This window comes from Camelus ferus, chromosome 3 (assembly GCF_009834535.1).
Source record: "Camelus ferus isolate YT-003-E chromosome 3, BCGSAC_Cfer_1.0, whole genome shotgun sequence".
Classification (NCBI taxonomy): domain Eukaryota; kingdom Metazoa; phylum Chordata; class Mammalia; order Artiodactyla; family Camelidae; genus Camelus; species Camelus ferus.
Window position 1 is genome coordinate 42,596,627 of NC_045698.1, and position 19,152 is coordinate 42,615,778.

General features: G+C 34.4%; 1 protein-coding gene across 1 annotated transcript in view; it reads left to right on the top strand.

Moving 5' to 3' along the window:
• RNF180 (ring finger protein 180) overlaps window positions 1–19,152 on the top strand; it is a 164,541-nt gene that overhangs the window by 22,721 nt on the left and 122,668 nt on the right. The window contains exons 3-4 of the mRNA XM_032468350.1: window positions 15,054–15,149; window positions 16,733–17,692. Coding sequence (XP_032324241.1) covers window positions 15,054–15,149; window positions 16,733–17,692 — 1,056 coding nt within the window. The remainder of the gene's footprint in view (window positions 1–15,053; window positions 15,150–16,732; window positions 17,693–19,152) is intronic.

Below are 19,152 nucleotides of genomic sequence, written 5' to 3' on the forward strand. Positions count from 1 at the left end.
TCTAGACAAGTGCTTTCCCGGGAGTACAAGTCAGATACGTAGTTAAAAGAATTCTAGTAGCCACATTGAAAAGTGAAAAGAAACACGAAAATTAATTTTACAAGATATTTTACTTGGTATATTAAAAATTTCATTTCAATATGAAATAAATACGAAAACTATTGAAATGTTTAGTATTTTTTCCCCACAAAGTATTCAAAATTCAGTGTGTATTTTACACTTACTTTGCATCTCAGTTCAGATTAGCAACACTTCCAGTGCTAAATAACATGTCTAACGAGTGGCTACCATGTAGGTAGCACAGATCTAGACAGAGCAAACAGCCAGTGCAAAGGTCCTGAAGGAGAGTCGTGTAAAGATAGCATTTGACATTTGGAAGTTGAAAATATTGGCCTAGATCTTTGGGATAAGATCAAAACTGGATATATAGATTTTAAAATCATTGACATGAAAGAGTTGTCACAAAGAGCATAATTCTCAGTGATTTTCTCAGTGAAAACTTAATAATCACCCATAGAGCTTTTTCTAACTACATGCTTAGAAGAGCGCATGGGACAGTCTTGAGGGGAGAAAAGGGGAGCTGTGTATGTATCTCAGGGAGGAAGAGAGCATAGGCAGATAGGAATTTTCTCATTGATGATTCTGATATGACCCTTTCCCTACAGTCCCCACTCCGGGTTGGGAACCACTGGTGGTTAAAAGGGAGGTGAGGATAGAAGATGCTAAGAAGACCACTGAGAGGTGAAAGGAGTGGAAGTGAAGCTAAGTAAAGGAGAGGGGCATCAACAAAGACAAAAGCGTGGGAAGGCCGGGGCATTTGCAAATTAAAATACTACTGGTGGTGATTGAGGGCAAAGTTTAAATGGAGTGGTCAACTGAGCTAAGATGGGTTCTGAAGATGTCAGTGAAGACAGAACTGCTGCCTAGGACCTGAAGGTCAAAGCTAGATTTGATGCAAGAGGGGCATGCTGTGTCCTTCCAGGCACAGTTCCTCAAGTCCTTTCTTTAAATTTGCCTAAGGTCCATCTGTGTTCCCTCTCTTAGGGGATTCAGCTATTACATTTTCATTAATTGTCTGAGTATTAACACAGCCTGTCCTTACCCTGATCACACTAGAGAATCACCTTGAGAACTTATCAACAAAAAGTTTCCCTTCCTAACTCTTTCCCCATCTCAGAATAAGTCAAAATTTCTAGGAGTAGGGCCAAGACGTGACTATTTTTTAAAGCTTCAAAGTGAATCTAATGAGCGAGAGTGGAAAACTGTTGATCTATAGTATGTGTAGTGAGCACCTCTGTCACAGAAAATAAGTTTTCCACATCTTTGTGCCCCAAGAGTTTGACTCATTGTGTGGCATGTGGTCAGCTCTCAGTAAATGTCTGTTGAATAAATGAAAGATAAAAGAGCTAACAAATGAGGAAATGTGTGAGCTAGGCTGGCCCTTATGGATAGCTTAATAAATTAACATTTCCTTTCTTATTTTAGTTACTAGGCAGGTTATTAAATACACTGCACCATTTTGGAATCCTGATTAGTGTGAAACTATTTTCCCAAATTGGTCTAAATCACAGTATTGATGTAAATTCTCAGGTATAAAAATAGACTAAAACATTGATAGGTTTACTATCTAAGTCTTTTTGTTTGACAGCAGAAACCCCAAGATGTAACATAGTTAACTCTTCCACTGAGTACAATATACAAGAGAAATTATTGCATTTAGAATACAGGATTTTTGCCATCAGTTTGAAATAATTACTTCCAATTTTCACAGAATTAGTTATAACTCAGTAAATCCTATTATATTTAAGATTTAATGCTGTGGCTATTTGAAACATTGTATTTACAAGAATATAGTTCCTTGTTATGCCTCTGAAGTAATTTATTTAATGAACTGTTCAGAGCAGTTGCCTTTTACCACTTTTAGTGAGAACAAATGGAAATAGACATAAAATGTTCTGCAAAAATAGAATAAGCTGCTAATCACTAATATAATGCATCATTATCATAATTAAATGGACGTTTCAATCCTGTATCTAGTTTCTAGGTCCCTAGCCTAAGACCTGATAACTAGTAGGTACCTCAATAAATAGTTCTCTTCCTTCTGGTCCACATGTAGATAATGCTGTTCAAAAGATTTAGAAAATCAAGTTTAATCTGATACAGTTTAACCTTCTAAAAATGCATTGATTTTCCCACAGATGAAGAGAAGTAAAGAATTGATAACTAAAAATCATAATCAAGAAGGAGTAAGTATCCTTCGTTGTTGGAAATGTAGAAAATGTATAGGAAGTTCTGGTTGTTTCATGAAATATCTTGAGAATCAAGTGATTAAGGTGAATACTGCTAACTCTGATCTTCAAACACAATTTCCTAGTATAGGAATGCTGAGAGCACACCTACCCATGCACACGTATCCCTCTGCACCTGACTTAGCTTTTTCCTTATTTTACCTGATCCACTGAAAACATTTCAAAGTGGTATTCAAAAGGCATCCTACCTTCCACAGTTGTAATTAATTTTACCTTTAGCTGCTAACATTAACATGACCTTAAAATTTCAAGTGCAGCATCATAGGCATAAGTTGAAAATAATAATCCGTCCTTTTATCCGCCCATGAATGAACACAATTCTGGAGCCTGTTAAAAATAGAAAACCTATTTATTTGTTTAGTATTCAATATGGGCATAGAAGAGAGAGTTAGTATAATTTGAAAGTCAATAGGAAAACCTGAATAATATTTAAAAGCACTTAATTGATTGTCCTGGTAAAAATAAATGCTTAAAAAAAATGATATCCCTACGCTTCTATAAGAGCAATATGCAAGAGGTCCAAACTAGATAGTAATTCATGGACTTTACAGGGAATTTTCAATTCAGGGGAGAGAGTGGATATAATTACCTGTCATTGTTTTCTTCCCCTTCTTTTGTTTATTTTATTTTGTCTTTTGCCTCAGCCACATTTGATCATGATTATCTCCTATCCAACTCTAACAGTTTAGCCATCTTGAACTGATAATAGTAGCTAACCTTGGTTGCATACTTACTACATGTCAGATACTTTTAAAAAACTGACAAAACATTTTAATTGCGGGGGAAAAACTTTTCATGCTGAATAGTTTATTGGGTACAATTTACATAGAATAAGAAAAAATTAAGTATACAGATGATAAAATTTTTCAGCTCTTCTACGAATCAGATCGAGATATACAAGATTTTCATCATCCCAGAAAGTTATCTTGCCCTTTTCCAGGCAATACTCCCACTCTCACAATATAACCACTGTATTGATGTCTGTCACTGTAGACTAGTTTTGCCGGTTCTTGATCTTCATTCAGATGGAATCAATCACATAGCATATACTTTTTTGACCTGACTTATTTTGCTTAGTATAATGTTTTCATTTATGTTTTGTATTTATATGTAGTTTGCTCCTTTTTTCCTGAGTAGTATACCATTTGAATATACCACCATTTATCTGTTTTTTCTGCTGATGGGCATTTGAATTTCTAGTTTCGGGTTATGAATAAAACTGCTATCAATATTCTTGTAAAAGACTTTATGTGTTTGTGTGTTATTCCTTTTTTTCTATATACATAGGAATGAATTGGGGAGTTCATAGAGTAGGTGTATTTTTGCAGAGACTACTAATAGTTTTCCAAAGTGAATGTTCACTTGCAATAGCAATGATGAGAATTCCAGTTGCTCTACATCTTTGTCAACACTTGGTATTTTCAGACTTGATATTTTAGCCATTCTGGTAGATGTATAGTGATGTATCGTTACAGTTTTTTTTTAATTGAAGTATAGTCGATTTACAATGTTGTATTAATTTCTGGTGTACAGCATAGTGATTCGGTTATACATATATATTCCTTTTCATATTCTTTTTCATTATAACCTATTTTAAGATATTGAATATAGTTCACTGTACTATACAGTAGGACCTTATTGTTTATTTATTTTATGTACAGTAGTTATTATCTGCAAATCCCAAACTCCCAATTTATCCCTCCACCCTCCCCTTCCCCCACTGGTAACTGTAAGTTTGTTTTCTATGTCTGTGAGTCTGTTTCTGTTTTGTAAATAACTTCATTTATGTCATTTTGTTAGATACCACATGTAAGTGATACCATATTGTACTTTTCTTTCTCCTTCTGATGTACTTCACTTAGTATAACAATCTCCAGGTCCATCTGTAATTGCTGCAAATGGCATTATTTTATTCTTTTTTATGGCTGAGTGGTATTCCATTGTGTGTGCATATGTGTGTGTACACACACACACACCACAACTTCTTTATCCAGTCATTTATCAGTAGATACTTATTTCCCTAGTGGTAATGCTGTGGAGGACCTTTTTTTATGCTTGTTGGTTAGTCACTGCTTTAAATGTTTTATATTATTCATTCCTTATAGTATAAGGAAAGAAAGATACATTATCGTCTCCATTTTATAGATAATGGAACTGAGGCACAGGAGATTAAATTAATTGCCTCAGGGTACACTTTTACTGAGCAGTTTAGCTACAATTGAACCTGACAGTGAAGGTCCTGAGCCTGTGCTCTTAACCTCCACACTGCCTTTGCTCCTCCCCCAGTGTATCATGCAGTTTCACATCTTCTCAATGATCAGGAGAGTTTCAAACACTGCTCTGGTGTGTAATAGGATGGGTTGTGGAAGAGACTGACACAGAATTGAAGAAACATCCTGGTCCTCTAGGAGCTTTAAATTCTAGTTGAAAACAGGCCAAGCTGTGTAGCCTGATTTGATAAGTACTATAGCAGAGGAATGCAAACAAACTGTTGCCTGGGCTAGTCATGGCTGAAGGTTTCCCAGAAGAGATTATAAGAAATATTGTTTATAGAGTTTTAAGTATAATTTTTAAACCATAAAATTTATCCATTGTAAGAATACAATACAATGATACAGTTTTAAAACCTTTCCATTATCCCAGAAAGTTTCCTTACGCCAGTTTGTCCTGCTCCCAAGCCTAGCCTCAGGCAACCACTGATCTGCTTTCTGTCACTGTAACTTTATATATAAAATACAATGTGTATGTATACACATAGTACAAAATATATAAACTAATGAAACTAACTTGTAGAATAAAAATATATTTATTAAAATAATATATCAAATATATTTATATAAATATACATATTAAATATTTATATGTATATAAACTAATACATATTAAAATATATCTTATGTACATATAAAGTAAAACATACATATATAAAATCTATTGACATCTAGTTGAGGAATAATTCAATATCATTGTAAGTCTAGGGGGAAGGAGGAGTGTGTAATTAGAGATCCTAAGGGTCTTCTAAAATAGTAATAATGTACTTATTAAACTGGGTAGTGGGTATATTGGCATTTGCTTCTCTTTAAGTATTTCTTTAAACTATACAAACATATTTTACAAATACATACATTTTATATAAATACTGAAGGTGAAAGTAAAAGGATTTCTTTAAGCTATACAAACATTTTATAAATACATACATTTGGTATAAATACTGAAGACAAATGTAAAAGGATCTGTTGTAATTAAAGGAAACAATAAAACTGGAATCTAAAAGTAATTTATCAGATGCTTTACTGAAAGAATGCTAAATTTATCACCTATCAGATTATGCTAATTTATTACCTATTTAATAATATAATTAAAATGTGTATGTGTATAAAATAAGTGTTTTGATTGTTTCTGGAAGTATTTTATTTGTCTACTTTCTGTAAATGAAATCACACTGTAGATAGGTATTCTGGGAATTGCTGCCTTATAGTGTAGCTCCAGTTTTTCACTTTTGTATAGTATTCTAGTGTATTAATATATTACATTGATAATTTATTCTACCATTGAGTTATATGCAGTTGTTTTGCTGATACAAAGCATGAGTTTTCTTGTCCATTTCTTGGCAAACATGGGCAAGAATTATTACTAGAAGTGGAGTTACATGTCATAGAATATGTGCCTCTTCAACTTCACTGGGCAATGCTGAATTGTTTTCAAATGACAGGTTCCCATGAGCAGTGGTTAAATATTTCTGTGAATTCCACATATTCACCTGCAATTTACATCTTCTCATTGTTTGGGGCTGTTTGTGTTTTCCGTGAAATGTCTTTTTTTTTCTTGCTTGTTTTTTATTACATAGTTTTGTTTTGATTTTTGAAAGCTCTTTATGTATTCTACATACCAATAATCTGTTGACTATTGTATTTCTGATAACTTTTGCCAGTTTATATAACTTGTATTTCAGTCTTTGTGGTATCTTTTGATCAAGAGAGTTCATAATATATCATAGATGAATTTATTAATCATCTCCTTAATGTTTTATACCTTTTGTTTAAAAAATTCTTTAGTACCCTGAGGGGAGGATTTTTTTCCTTTCCTTCTGCTGAATACCAAAGTTGAGACAGGCAACTTTTCTTCTTTGTCCCTCTGAGCAACAAGTTTGTTTCTCATTTACCCTTAGACTGATACTGCACCCCAGCTCTATGTCAGGGACTCCCCTTAAGAGTCTTCCTACCCTGAACAAACTCTGGACTTTGCCTCCTGTCTTCCACATCCTATGCAGGTATAAAGTGGCCCTCAGAGAACATGGAGGGTCAGGAACCTGCGGAAGTGGTGTACACAGCTGTTGGCTCCAGAGCCATATTTATTCAGCCCTGACCACTGCCAGGAAGTGGGAGTCTCACTCTCTGCCTCAACCCCCACAAAACTAAGAAGTGGACACTGGAATCACTGACTTTTGCTACAGAATAACCAAGTACCTTCAAAACCACTCTTGCTAGAGGAAACACGCAGATACACTCATCACTTCTTTCATAATATTGAACAATGTATCAGCTTGGTGGAAACTAGGTTATGTGCAGAACATGAGCTGTAAAGGAATCTGGGACATCTGAGCTTCAGTTTGCCAGCCACTGGCATGTAGAAAGGTGTATGACTGGGAATCTAGAATGGAATTTTGAGACAGTCTACGATGTCCACAGGGTCAAAAGGGGACTCCTGCTCTACTTTTCAGACCTGAGAAACATGAGATGTGGGCAAGTACCAAAACCAAAAGCAAATAATAACAACAATAGAGACCCTAAAAACATAAATAACAGGATTGGTCCCCATTTGTGAAGTATGGTGTGGTGGAGGTTGTGGGCAGTGATAGTGTCCTCAGCTTTAGTTTTTAAGTCAATTTTGATACGATTTTGGACAAGTCAAGTTTATATGACTTACAGGACATTTAAATAGACATTTCAATAGACATTTCTCAGAGGCTGCTGGTTCTATGGATATGGGATTCAGAATAGAGATATGAACTAAGAGTATGGATTTGGTAGTCATCAGCATGTAAGTGGTGAGTGAAGCTATGAAAGTAGGTGAGGTCACCATGCAGAGTGTGAATGGACTGAGAAAGAATACAGCCCAGGAACGTTTAAGGGATGGACTGGAAAAAAAGAGTAGTGTGAAAGGTAGGATTGAAAATCAGGATATAGTGTTATGGAAGTCAAGGGACAAACATCTTCCAGAAGGAGGGATTGGTTAGTGGTAGTGAATGTTGTAGGGAGATGTAGAAAGCCAGATACTGCCATTAATGTGCAGGTTGTGTGCTGCATAATTCTAGAGGGTGCTAGCCTGTGAAAGGGGTCCCGATATTTGTACAGAAATGTCATACAGGCTGTATGGCCATATGGAGAGACTCTGAGAATTAAAAGTGTGTGTTGGTTTTCACAAACAGATCATTGGTAGTGTTCATTGTAGCTGTGAGAGTTGTAGGGGCAGATACCAGATCCCACTGAGTTGAGGAGAATGAGAACTGAGGAATGGTCCAACCCTTACTACAAAGCATCATAATTATTGGGTTATGATTCTTTTCATCATGTGGCTGTGAAGCGTTTCCTCTTTATAACACTATTGCCAATACAGTGGTGGCCATAAGTGTGATTAATGAATGCTGAATTGATGATGATTGGATTATAGGCCTCTTCATTCACCTTTTTTGGTTAGATATTTTGCTCACTTTATCTCTGGCTTTAGTATCCTGATGGTATCCTTTCAATGGCTATAATACTGAAATAATACTGAAATAAATCACATTTTATTGCTTAATACATTTTAAGTATTTTGGTTTTCTTAGTGTCAGTACATATTTAATACATACTTAGTTTTACTACATGTGTATCTGTGTATATCCCAGATTCATGTGTTAAAGTCCTAACCCCCAAAGTTACCCCAAACCCCCAAAGTATTTGGAGATAGGTCTGTAGGGGGTTATTAAGGTTAATTTAAGGTCATAAGGATGAGGCTCAATCCAGTAAGACTGTGGCTTATAAGAAGATAGAGAGATCTCATTCTCCTTCCACCATGTGAGGACACAGGAAAAAGGCAGCTATCTGCAAACTAAGAAGAGAGTTCTCATCAGCACCTGAACATGCTGGCACTTTGATCTTAGGCTTCTAGCCTCCAGGGTTGTGAGGAATAAATGTCTGTGTTCTAAGCCACCCAGCCTGTAGTATTTTGTTATGGCAGCTCAAACCAGCTAAGACATGGCAGGTCCTGTAATAGGCACTGGAGATTCAACGAAGAGCAGAAGAGAAATGTTCTGTCCTCGTGAAGCTTTCAGGATAGTGCTCAAACGTAAATATTAAACTACTAGCTGTGTAAGTGGGAAAAAGGAAACATGCAGGAAGCCATAAGGGTAGAATGTAGACAGAGGACTGTTGTTCTAAGGAGAAAGCTTTTCTGAGGAGGTCACTTGTGCAGAGATACGGTGGATGAGTAGTGAGGGCAGTATAGGAGGGAGGAGTTCCAAGCTTTGGAACCAGCATATTCAAAGGCCCTGTGTGGAGAGGATGTGATATATTTGTGGAACTAGAAGATTTCTATGATTGGGGTGCAGAGATCAAGAGGGAGTGTGGCAAGATTTGAGGCTAGAAAGATGGTTGTTGGTTAGATCACTTACGGTCTTGTAAGATTAATTAAGGACTTTCATCTTTATCCTGAGAGCTAGGAAGTCAGTGAAAAGGAGCAACATGACTATTGAATTTTTAAACAAATCATTCTGGTGATTGTGAAAGAGTGAAATTAGAAAGATAGCAAGAATGGATGCAGGGGACAGCCTGCTCTTAAGTGAGGCCTTCAATTCCTTTATCATTCTGACCTTTTGAGTAAAAGAAGTTTTCACCTTTGAAGTACCTTCTCAAACTACAAATAGAAGAAACAGACAGTCCAATAGAATTTTGATCTTTTCCCTGTTGTGTCCATAGTTAAATAATACAGTTAGCTCATTTTTAGTGAGTTAGCTAAGGGAATGTAATTACTAACATTGGAAATATGTTAGTGTTAAACATCTTTTAAAATATTATAAATAATATTGTATTTATGTCAACTTTTTACATTTAACCTTAACAATCATTAAATAATAAAAACTTAATTATTAAATAATAAAAAGATAATACATACAATTTATAATTTTAAAATTAAAGAAGTTCTCTGAAAACATTCCCTACTCATAAAGAAAAAACAAAATAACAATGCATTAGCTCCCCCTGCTGCTTGAACAAATGATTTCATTTACAAAATATTTTGTCAACATTTTTCTGACAGCATTAAGTAAAATTGGCTTACTTTCTCTTCCTTCCTGTCCTCCTTCGCTCACATGATAAATCTGAGACATGAAAAATCTGTCTAGTAAGGTTTGAAAAATCCTAATAATACAGTTTTTCTAATTTTCAGTGTATTTTTACCTCAAGGAGATAACCTGACATGCCCCTACTACAGGCTTTAAATTCCTCAAATGGGGTTACTTCCAGTTTAATCATTCATCTTAAAATACATACATTAAAACTTGTTTTATCACATGTATTTTAAAGTTTTTTTTTAATTAATTGACAGTAGACTTTATAAACTTCATAGTTTGATGTCTTATTTTACTTTAAAGTTATATTGGAAGTATCATGAATATCATATATATATATATATATATATATATATATATATATATATATATATATATATATGACAATGTGTATAATTACAGTTGAAGTAGGTGGCAGTCTCATTTATAATTGAAGCTCTGTTTATCCTGGTGGTCTCCATTTGCCATATCTAATTTTCAGAAAAGGAAATACTGTATACTCTTAACCCAACCTTTTATGCTTCTCCCACTGGTATCAATTTCTGTAACTGATTTTCGTCTTTTTTGTTGGTATGCGAGTATGTTTTAACTTTTAAATATATAGAGAAAATATGCTTGCTTTATGTTAATAGTACTCAAGGAGATTGGTTTGGAGGTCACAGATCAGAATCGGCTGTGGAATTTTTTCTAAACTGACTTTTCTTCTGTATAAGTTAGTGTATTTTTTTGGTTAATTTAAAAGTAAGTTATGCTTCCAGTTTTTGATTTGTTTTGCTTTTTGTTGTAAGCCTCAGGAAGAATAGCAGTATCATGCCTTAAAACTTACTCCAGGTAAAGATGTAAGAAAGACGATTGCCCTGTAAAAGACACTGTTTATTTGGTCTAGGAAGTAACAATGGAAGCTTAGTGACTCAGTTTTGAAGGCAGGTTGCCTGAATGGAAGTCCTTGCTGTGCTGCTTGCTTTGTGACCTTGCAAGTTATGTAAAAGTTACTTAATTTCTCTTATCTCAATTTTCTTATCTGTAAATTAATCAAACCCTTAAAACAGTGCTTGGGCATAGAGAGCACAATACAAATGCTTGTTACCTGGTAGAAATAAGAGTAAGTACATTGTATAACTTCCTTTACCTACCTAGAACTATGACTCTGTTCTCAGGAATGTTCATAAAACATCTCTAGAATTTATAATAGACAGTGGTTTCTTAGTATCATGATCAATCTTATGTGATTAAATATTATGATCACTTTATATGATTAAATGAAATAATAGAATATGCACAATAAAATAGTAAAATGAGATAGTAAATGTAAGATAAAACACCGTCCTTGGCATATAAAGAAGTTTCTTTATTCCCTTTATAAGGTCAACACTGTGTTTAGTAATGACCAATAAATATTGATAGGTTGATTGTCACTAACTTACTTTAATATAATATTCTATTCTTTGTTTCAGTGAAGAAATATTTATATAGCTCTTAGTTGAACAGAACCTTGAAAAATCAGAAAAAAAATTGGATCTAATAATGAAGTAGAGGTGACTGTATATGTCAGTCCCAGTTTACATTCTCTTTGAGAGCCTTTAAAAAAATTCATTAGTTACTACAAATCTGCCTAATTATCAGCTCCTAGTAGAAGGGGCTAATGTATATGAGTATGGATGTTTGTAAGATTAATTCTCTCCTTCAAAAATTAAATTAGGTAAAGTATTTAGGTAAAGGTACACTGCTTATTTTTACTGAGTCACTTCCTGTCACTTTCCCAAGGTTCCTTAAAAAACAGTTTTATATGGTCCATTTAAATTTATTATAATGGACTTTGGCTAATACGTCACCATTTGTTAAGAATTCAGATTTTTAAATGAATTTCCTCTAAGAATACAGAAAGTAAAAATGAGAACACTGTTATCAAAGCACATTTTTGGCAGTCTTCAGTCGTTTGAAGATACTGCTTAAAAATAAGGGGCTAGAGAAGGTAAATGATAAATTTTTCTATATAGTGTTTTGTAGTTTTTAGTAAACAGGTCTTGTATATACTGTGTCAAATTTATACCTAAGTAATGTTTTTTTTTAGCGCTACTGTTAAGTGGTATTTTGAAAGTGTTTATTTCTCATTGTTTGTTGTTAATGTACAGAAAGGTGGTACACAGAAATTTGTATGTTGACATTGTATACTGAAATTGTGCTGATTTATTAATTTAGCAGCTTTTATGATGAATTCCTTAGTATTTTCTTTATATTATGTTGTCTGTAAATAAAAAAGTTATTTTGTTATTTTTTTAAAATTAGGCTGAAATATACATAACAAAATTTACCACTACTGATATTTAATACATTTATAGTGTGGTGCAGGCATCATCACTGTCTAGTTCCAGAACATATTCATCATTCATTTCCCAAGAGGAAAGCCCATGCTCATCAAGCAGTCACTCCCCATTGATACCTCTTCCAAACCCCTGGCAACTACTAATATGGTTTTTGTTTGTGAATTTACTGACTCTGGATATTTCATACAAATGGAATCATATAATGTGTAGCCTTTTAGTCTGGCTTCTTTCACCTAGCATGTTTTCAAGGTTTATCCATGTTATAATACATATCAGTATTTTATCCCTTTTTATGAATGAACAATGTATCATTGCAGGGATATAGCATATTTGTATATTCATAAGTTGTGGACATTTGGGTTGTTTCCACCTTTTGACTATTGTCAGTAGTGCTGCTATGAACATTTGTATACAAGTTTTGGTTTGAACACTCATTTCTTACTATTTTGGTTATGTACCCAGGAATGGAATTTTAGGCCACTTGGTAATTCAACATTCAACTTATTGAGGAAACACAAAGTTATTTTCCACAGTGGCTGCATCATAAATGTACAGTGGTTCCAATTTCTGTATATCCTCACTGACACTTATTTTCTGTTTATTATTTTAGTTTTTTATTATAGCCATCCTAGTGGGTGTGAAGATGTATCTCATTGATGTTTTGTTTATTTTTCATCTGTACATCTTTTATTTCTTTTTCTTGTCATACTGTACTGACCTTGACCATCAATGCAATGTGGAGTGGAAAGGGTGAGAAAGAAGACATTCTATTCTCAATCTTAGGGCAAAAGAATTGTCTTTCACCATTGAGTGTGAGTTTAGCTATAGGTTTTTCATAGATAGCCTTTATCAGGTTGAAAAAGTTGTCTTCCATTTTTAGTTTCTAAGTTTTTATCATGAATGAATGTTGACTTTTATCTAATGATTTTTCCATGTATATCAAAATATTTTTATATCTGTTCTCTATTATATTAATATGTTGAATTGTACTGAATGATTTTTGAATGCTCTACTGATCTTTTATTCCTGAGATACACACTACTGTGTATTCCTTAATTGTTTCAAGAATGTTTTCTAGTTTATAATGGACATATCTTGTACATATTGTATTAAATTTATTCCTAAATTTTTCGTGTTTTTTTGCTGCTGTTACAATTGATATTTTACAAGTAGCCCATTACAATTTATTGTGGCTGGTCTAAAGAAATAGAGTTGAATCTGTGTATTGACTTTATATCCTGCAAACGTCACTTTTTAGTTGCTTTTCTTGGATTCCTTTGTATTTTCTACCTATATATAGTAATATATTGTTAAATTTTACTTATTAATACTTTATCAAGGATTTTTGATTCTTTGTTTAAGAGAGGTGTGTGGTTGTCTTTTTTCCTTTTCTTTTTTATTTGAAATATAGTTGACTTACAATATTACATTAATTTCTGATGTCCAACATAGTAATTTGATATTTTTGTAGAGTATACTTTATGTAAAGTTATTATAAAGTATTTGCTATTTTCCATGTTCTGTATATTATATCGTTGTAACTTATGTATCATATACCTGGTTGTTTGTACCTCTTAATTCTTTTCACTGATTTTATCCCTCTCCCCTCTGGCAGCCACCAGTCTTTTCTCTCTATCTGTGAGTCTGTTACTGTTTTATTATGTTTGTTTTATTTTTTAGATTCCACATGTAAGTGAAAACACAGTATTTGTCTTCCTCTGTCTAACTTATTTCACTAAACATGATGCCATCCAGGTCCATCCATGCTGTCAAAAATTGCAAGATTTCATTCTTTTTTTGTGACTGAGTGACATTCCATTGTGTGTGTATGTATGTGTGTGTGTATGTATACACACATGTATGTCACGTCTTTCTTTATCTGTTGATGGGCAACACATTGTTTCCATATTTTGACTATTGTAAGTGATGCTACCATAAACATTAGGATGCGTATACCTTTTTGAAGTAGTATTTTTGTTTTCTTCAGATAAATGCCCAGGAGAGGAATTGCTGGATCATATGGTAGCACTAGTTTTTATTTTTTTGAGAAACTGGCATACTACTTTTAACAGTGGCTGTATCAGTTTACATTCCCACTAACAGTGTGTGAGGGATTCCTTTTTGCCTCAATATTGTCAACATTTATTATTTCTTGTCTTTGTGAAAATAATCATTCTGACAGGTATGAGGTGATATCTCACTGTTTTTATGTGCATTTCCCTGATGACTAGAGATGTTGAGCATTTTTTCATGTGTGTGGTCCATCTGTATGTCTTTTTGGAAAGTGCCTATTCAGGTCCTCTGCTCACTTTTAATTGGGTTGTTTGGGTTTCTTGATATTTAGTTGTATGAGTTCTTCATCTATTTTAGATATAAACCCCTTATCAGATAGATCACTTTCATTCATTAGGTTTCCTTTCCATTTTTCTGATGGCTTTCTTCACTGTGCAAAAACTTTAAGTTTGGTTAGGTCCCATTTGTTTATTTTTGCTTTTATTTCTGTTGCGTTGGGAGACTGACCTAGGGAAACATTGCTACACTTTATGTCAGAGAATGTTTTGCCTATGTTCTCTTCTAGGAGTTTTATGGTGTCCTGTCTTACATTTAAGTCTTTAAGCCATTTTGAGTTTATTTTTCTGTATGGTGTGAGGGAGTGTTCTAATTTCATTGATTTACATGTGGCTGTCCAGTTTTCCCAACACCACTTGCCAAAGAGACTGTCTTTTCTCTTTTGTATATTCTTGCCTGCTTTGCCAAAGATTAATTGACTGTAGGTGTGTGGGTTTATTTTGAGGCTCTGTATTCTGTTCCATTGGTCTATATGGCTGTGTTAATTCCACACTGTTTTGATTACTATAGCTTTGCAGTATTGTCTGAAGTCTGGGAGGGTTATGCCTTCAGCTTTGTTCTTTTTCTTCAGTATTGCTTTTGCAATTCTGGGTCTGTTATGATTCCATGTAAATTTTAAGACTATTTGTTCTAGTTCTGTGAAAAATTTCCTGAGTAATTTGATAGGGATTGTGTTAAATCTGTAGATTGCTTTGGGTAGTATGGCCATTTTAACAATATTAATTCTTCTGTTTCATGTAACAGGATAGACATGATTCAGCTGATGATCAAAATATTTGTCATGTGTGGCACATAAATGTAGAAGCTCTTCCAGAATGGATAAACTGCCTAATACAAAAAGTAAGTTCCTTAGTTGCTGAGTAAAATTAGAAATATGCTATCTTTGAAATATTTTTGTTTTCATTTTAGAGCTATTTTTCTTGGACAGATTGTTTCAAGAGACATGAAAGGGTGTGTAACTCTTGATTATGCTTACTGGCTTCTTCATTGTTACTAAAATACTCTTGAGTATTTTCATAACTCAGACTTTGCACTTGATATTCCCCCTTCCATGAATTCTATTCCCACAGCTACTCACCTGTTTCCTCATTTCCCTCATTTCTTAATGAGGCATAGCCTTGCCGGGCTATCAAGTGCCTCTCCCTACTATTACCACTCCTAACACTTCCTTTCTCCCTTCTCTACTGTATATACCTGTCTGTTTTACACTTATGCTGTAAGTGATTTTTAGGACTTATAAATATGCTTAAGTATATGTGACATATATTAATTGTTGTACACATCCATACACACATCCACATATACACCTACACACACTAATGGCTTACTGATCTTGTTAATTACCTAAGTCCTCTACTAGAATATAAACTCCAGGAAGTCAGAGGTTTTTTATATTTTGTTCATTATGTACTGTATCCCCAGCACCTGGAATAGTACCTACTGAGTGAATGAAATACCCTGTGTGTATCATTCATATTTGCACACACATGTGAAATAAACTGGACAATTAAAGACTCTCATTGGCACAATCAGAATGAAATTATAACACTTTAAAGATCCTTAATGAAATACTGTAAGAGCAAGAACTCACCTGTTCACTATGGCATCATTATTTCTCACAGTTCAAAACACCGAAGTATTAGAAAAGTATAACTACTGTGATTTTGAGAAAAATATAGTTCCATTTCCCCACTGACTAGCTTACTTCTTTTGTTAAAAAATAACATTAGCTAGATATCCCTTGTACCCATTCTCATGTTATAATGATTTCCTGGGAAAATGCCAGTGTGCTGCTTATAAGTGTCCTGAACTTTACAGAATGTTTTAGGACACTGCAGATGTTCCACTATCTCTGTTGAAAATATGATTTTAAGCTAGTTCATTATTAATTTGTAATCTGAGTCTAGAAAATGAACTAGCTGATGTATGCAACCAGTATCTTTTGGTTGTATGTAAAAAGGCAGGAAGAGCTTTATTCTGTTGGTTGGGTAAAGTTCCTTCCCACAGTGCTTGGTATGCAAGAAGTGTATCAAAACAGACACTTTTCTGTGAGATTTTACTTGCAAATTAAGCTCTGTACACTGATTTGCTTCCTGGTTCCATAGTGTATTTTTCTTTTCATTAGTTCACACTGTATCCATATTCAGCCAATTGTCTAAGAGACTCTTTCAGAATTCTCAGGAGTATTGTTTAGATGGGCACGATGTGCAATTCGTTACCATCCTAGACCTTCGGGGATTCTTATCTCTATTTATTGTTTCCATTTACTGCTCTGTCTACTAATCAGAAAACAGAAAGCTGGCCTTTTCTGTGACATAGAAAACTTTCATGTGCTCGGCTTAAAAAAAAAAAAAAAAAGCTCACACTCTTTTTGGTTACTTTGCAATGAAAGCATTGTTTTTATTTTCCTTTATTACCTGTAGGCCCAGTGGACAGTTGGAAAACTGAATTGCCCTTTCTGTGGGGCCCGTTTAGGGGGCTTTAATTTTGTCAGCACTCCAAAATGTTCCTGTGGCCAGCTTGCAGCTGTACATCTCTCCAAGAGCCGGACCGATTATCAGCCCACGTGGGCAGGCCGACTAATGAGACCATCGCTGAAATACTTGTCACATCCTAGAGTTCAGTCAGGTTGTGACAAGGAAACTCTGCTGACAGGTGGTGCCTCCAAAAACAGAAATCACGGGCTTTTAAACATGGCCCAAAGTAATAATGGTCCTGGAAGATTAACAGAAGCACTCTGCCTAGAGGCACCATCAACGTATTTTGAGATGAAGAACGAAAAACTGCTCTTCAAAGCGTCAGATCCAAAATACCAGCTTTTTGTTCCACAGCTTGTGACTGGCGGATGCACTACGAGAGCTTTTCATAGAAAATCACATAGTTTGGATCTGAACATCAATGAGAAACTGACTTTATTACCCTCCTTATATGGAATACATAGTAAGACTACTGCCTGTTCCAGGCTAAATGAAACACAGCCTACTGACCTTTCGGGCTTGCCTTTAGAATCTAGCAAAAATAACTGTTCCTTTCAAATTTCATCCAGTTTTGATCCTAATATGCTGCTGCAAAGATTTTCAGTGGCTCCCCGTGAGACCCAGACACAAAGAGGAGGAGAATTTCAGTGTGGTCTAGAAGCTTCTGCAGTGTACTCTGACCATGCTAGTTCCAACAACCTGACTTTCCTGATGGACCTGCCCTCAGCTGGCAGGAGCATGCTGGAGGCCCCAGAGCAGGAAGAGCACCTCTCTCCTCTGGACTTCCTGCACTCGGGCAATTTTTCTTTGGGTGCCATTAATCAGAGGCTCAGTAAGAGAGAAAGGAGCAAGCTGAAGAATCTGAGGCGGAAACAACGAAGGCATGAGAGATGGCTGCAGAAGCAGGTAATTTTTTTAAAAGTTTACTAAAAATTCAGTATTATAAATGTTGGGCTTTGGGGAGAGCAGCAAACTTTGAATACCTGTATCATAAAATCATGGTTTGAATGATTTTGAAATGACACTGCTCCCGAGGTGAACCTAATAATCATGTAGCTCTATTATAATTGACATGTATCACCATGTCTCTGTGCTTCCACGTGTTTAGAAACTGCCCTTTTGTGAAGTTTTTCCCAGTTTTGCTAATATTTTATAGGAACATTAATCATATGATATTGAGACTTGATTGTCATACACATTTCCAATTTATTCATGTTAGGATTGTTTTTCAGTGATTTTTTTTTCAGGTTAAATCAAAACAAAATTTCTCTAAGTAAATACAATCTCGTGACAGATTCTTTCATTTCCATTACCTTAAGTTTAAACTGATACTTTCAAGGAGCCTTGTTTAATTATGTGCCCACCATGATGTAGATATGATTAACTGTGCTAAATTGTGAAAATTGTCTAAAAGATAATTGACCCTTAACTGTAATTTTGTAGGAGAGGTTGCTTCTCTGTGGTTTAAACTCCTGTACCCATAATGATATGTTAAGAGTGGGTGAGTGAAGGAAGTGAGAGTAAATGTTAGGCACTGAGGAAACCCATAAAGCCAGTGAAGGTGCTCATGACAGTTTGGAAGTTTGAGGACTGGCATATTTGTATGTAAACTTTTTTTTTGCAAATTGCCTTTATTATTTACTTGTTCATGATAGATAGCAGTCCTTATTAATTAGTATGTTGAATATTAACAATGTCCTCAGAGCTAAAATTTAGAAAACCACAACTTGACATAATACTTTCTTAGTTAAGCAAACTCATTATTGTTTATGATCCTAATCATGGACTGGCTAAAATTAAAAAACAAAAAAACAAAAAAAACCCTACTTTAAGGGCTTCAGTCCGGTTAGGTTTTTTTTTTTTTAATCTTTTGGTTAGTATTATTACAAGTAAATGTTTATTATATTTTTGACTGGTTGCTGACAGGAGCATTTCAGTTTGGTTTATTTGCAAGTGATGGTGTAATGTGGCATCAAAGCATAATTGTAGGATGTAAAAAAATATATTTTATCACCATTATAATACACCTTACAGTTTATTGAAGCTATAAAGTTCAAAATTTTTATTTAAAATTTGACTTAAATGTAGATAAACTGGAAATGATCTCATATGTTAAGTGAATATTCAGAAAGAATACTTGAAAAACAATGTGGAAGGCTCTAAAATAATTCTCTAACAAATAGACATTTAAAAGAAGTTTGAAAATTATACTTGCTCTGTACTTTAAACATATGCAAATAACATCTTTACAATTTTCAAAATGTGTTTAGTTCTTCGGCTAGGTAATTCTGAAAACCTTAGCTCTATTTTTAATCATTTTCTAGCATAGAAACACTCTTTTTTACACAGTTGAGAGCAAAGTAAGA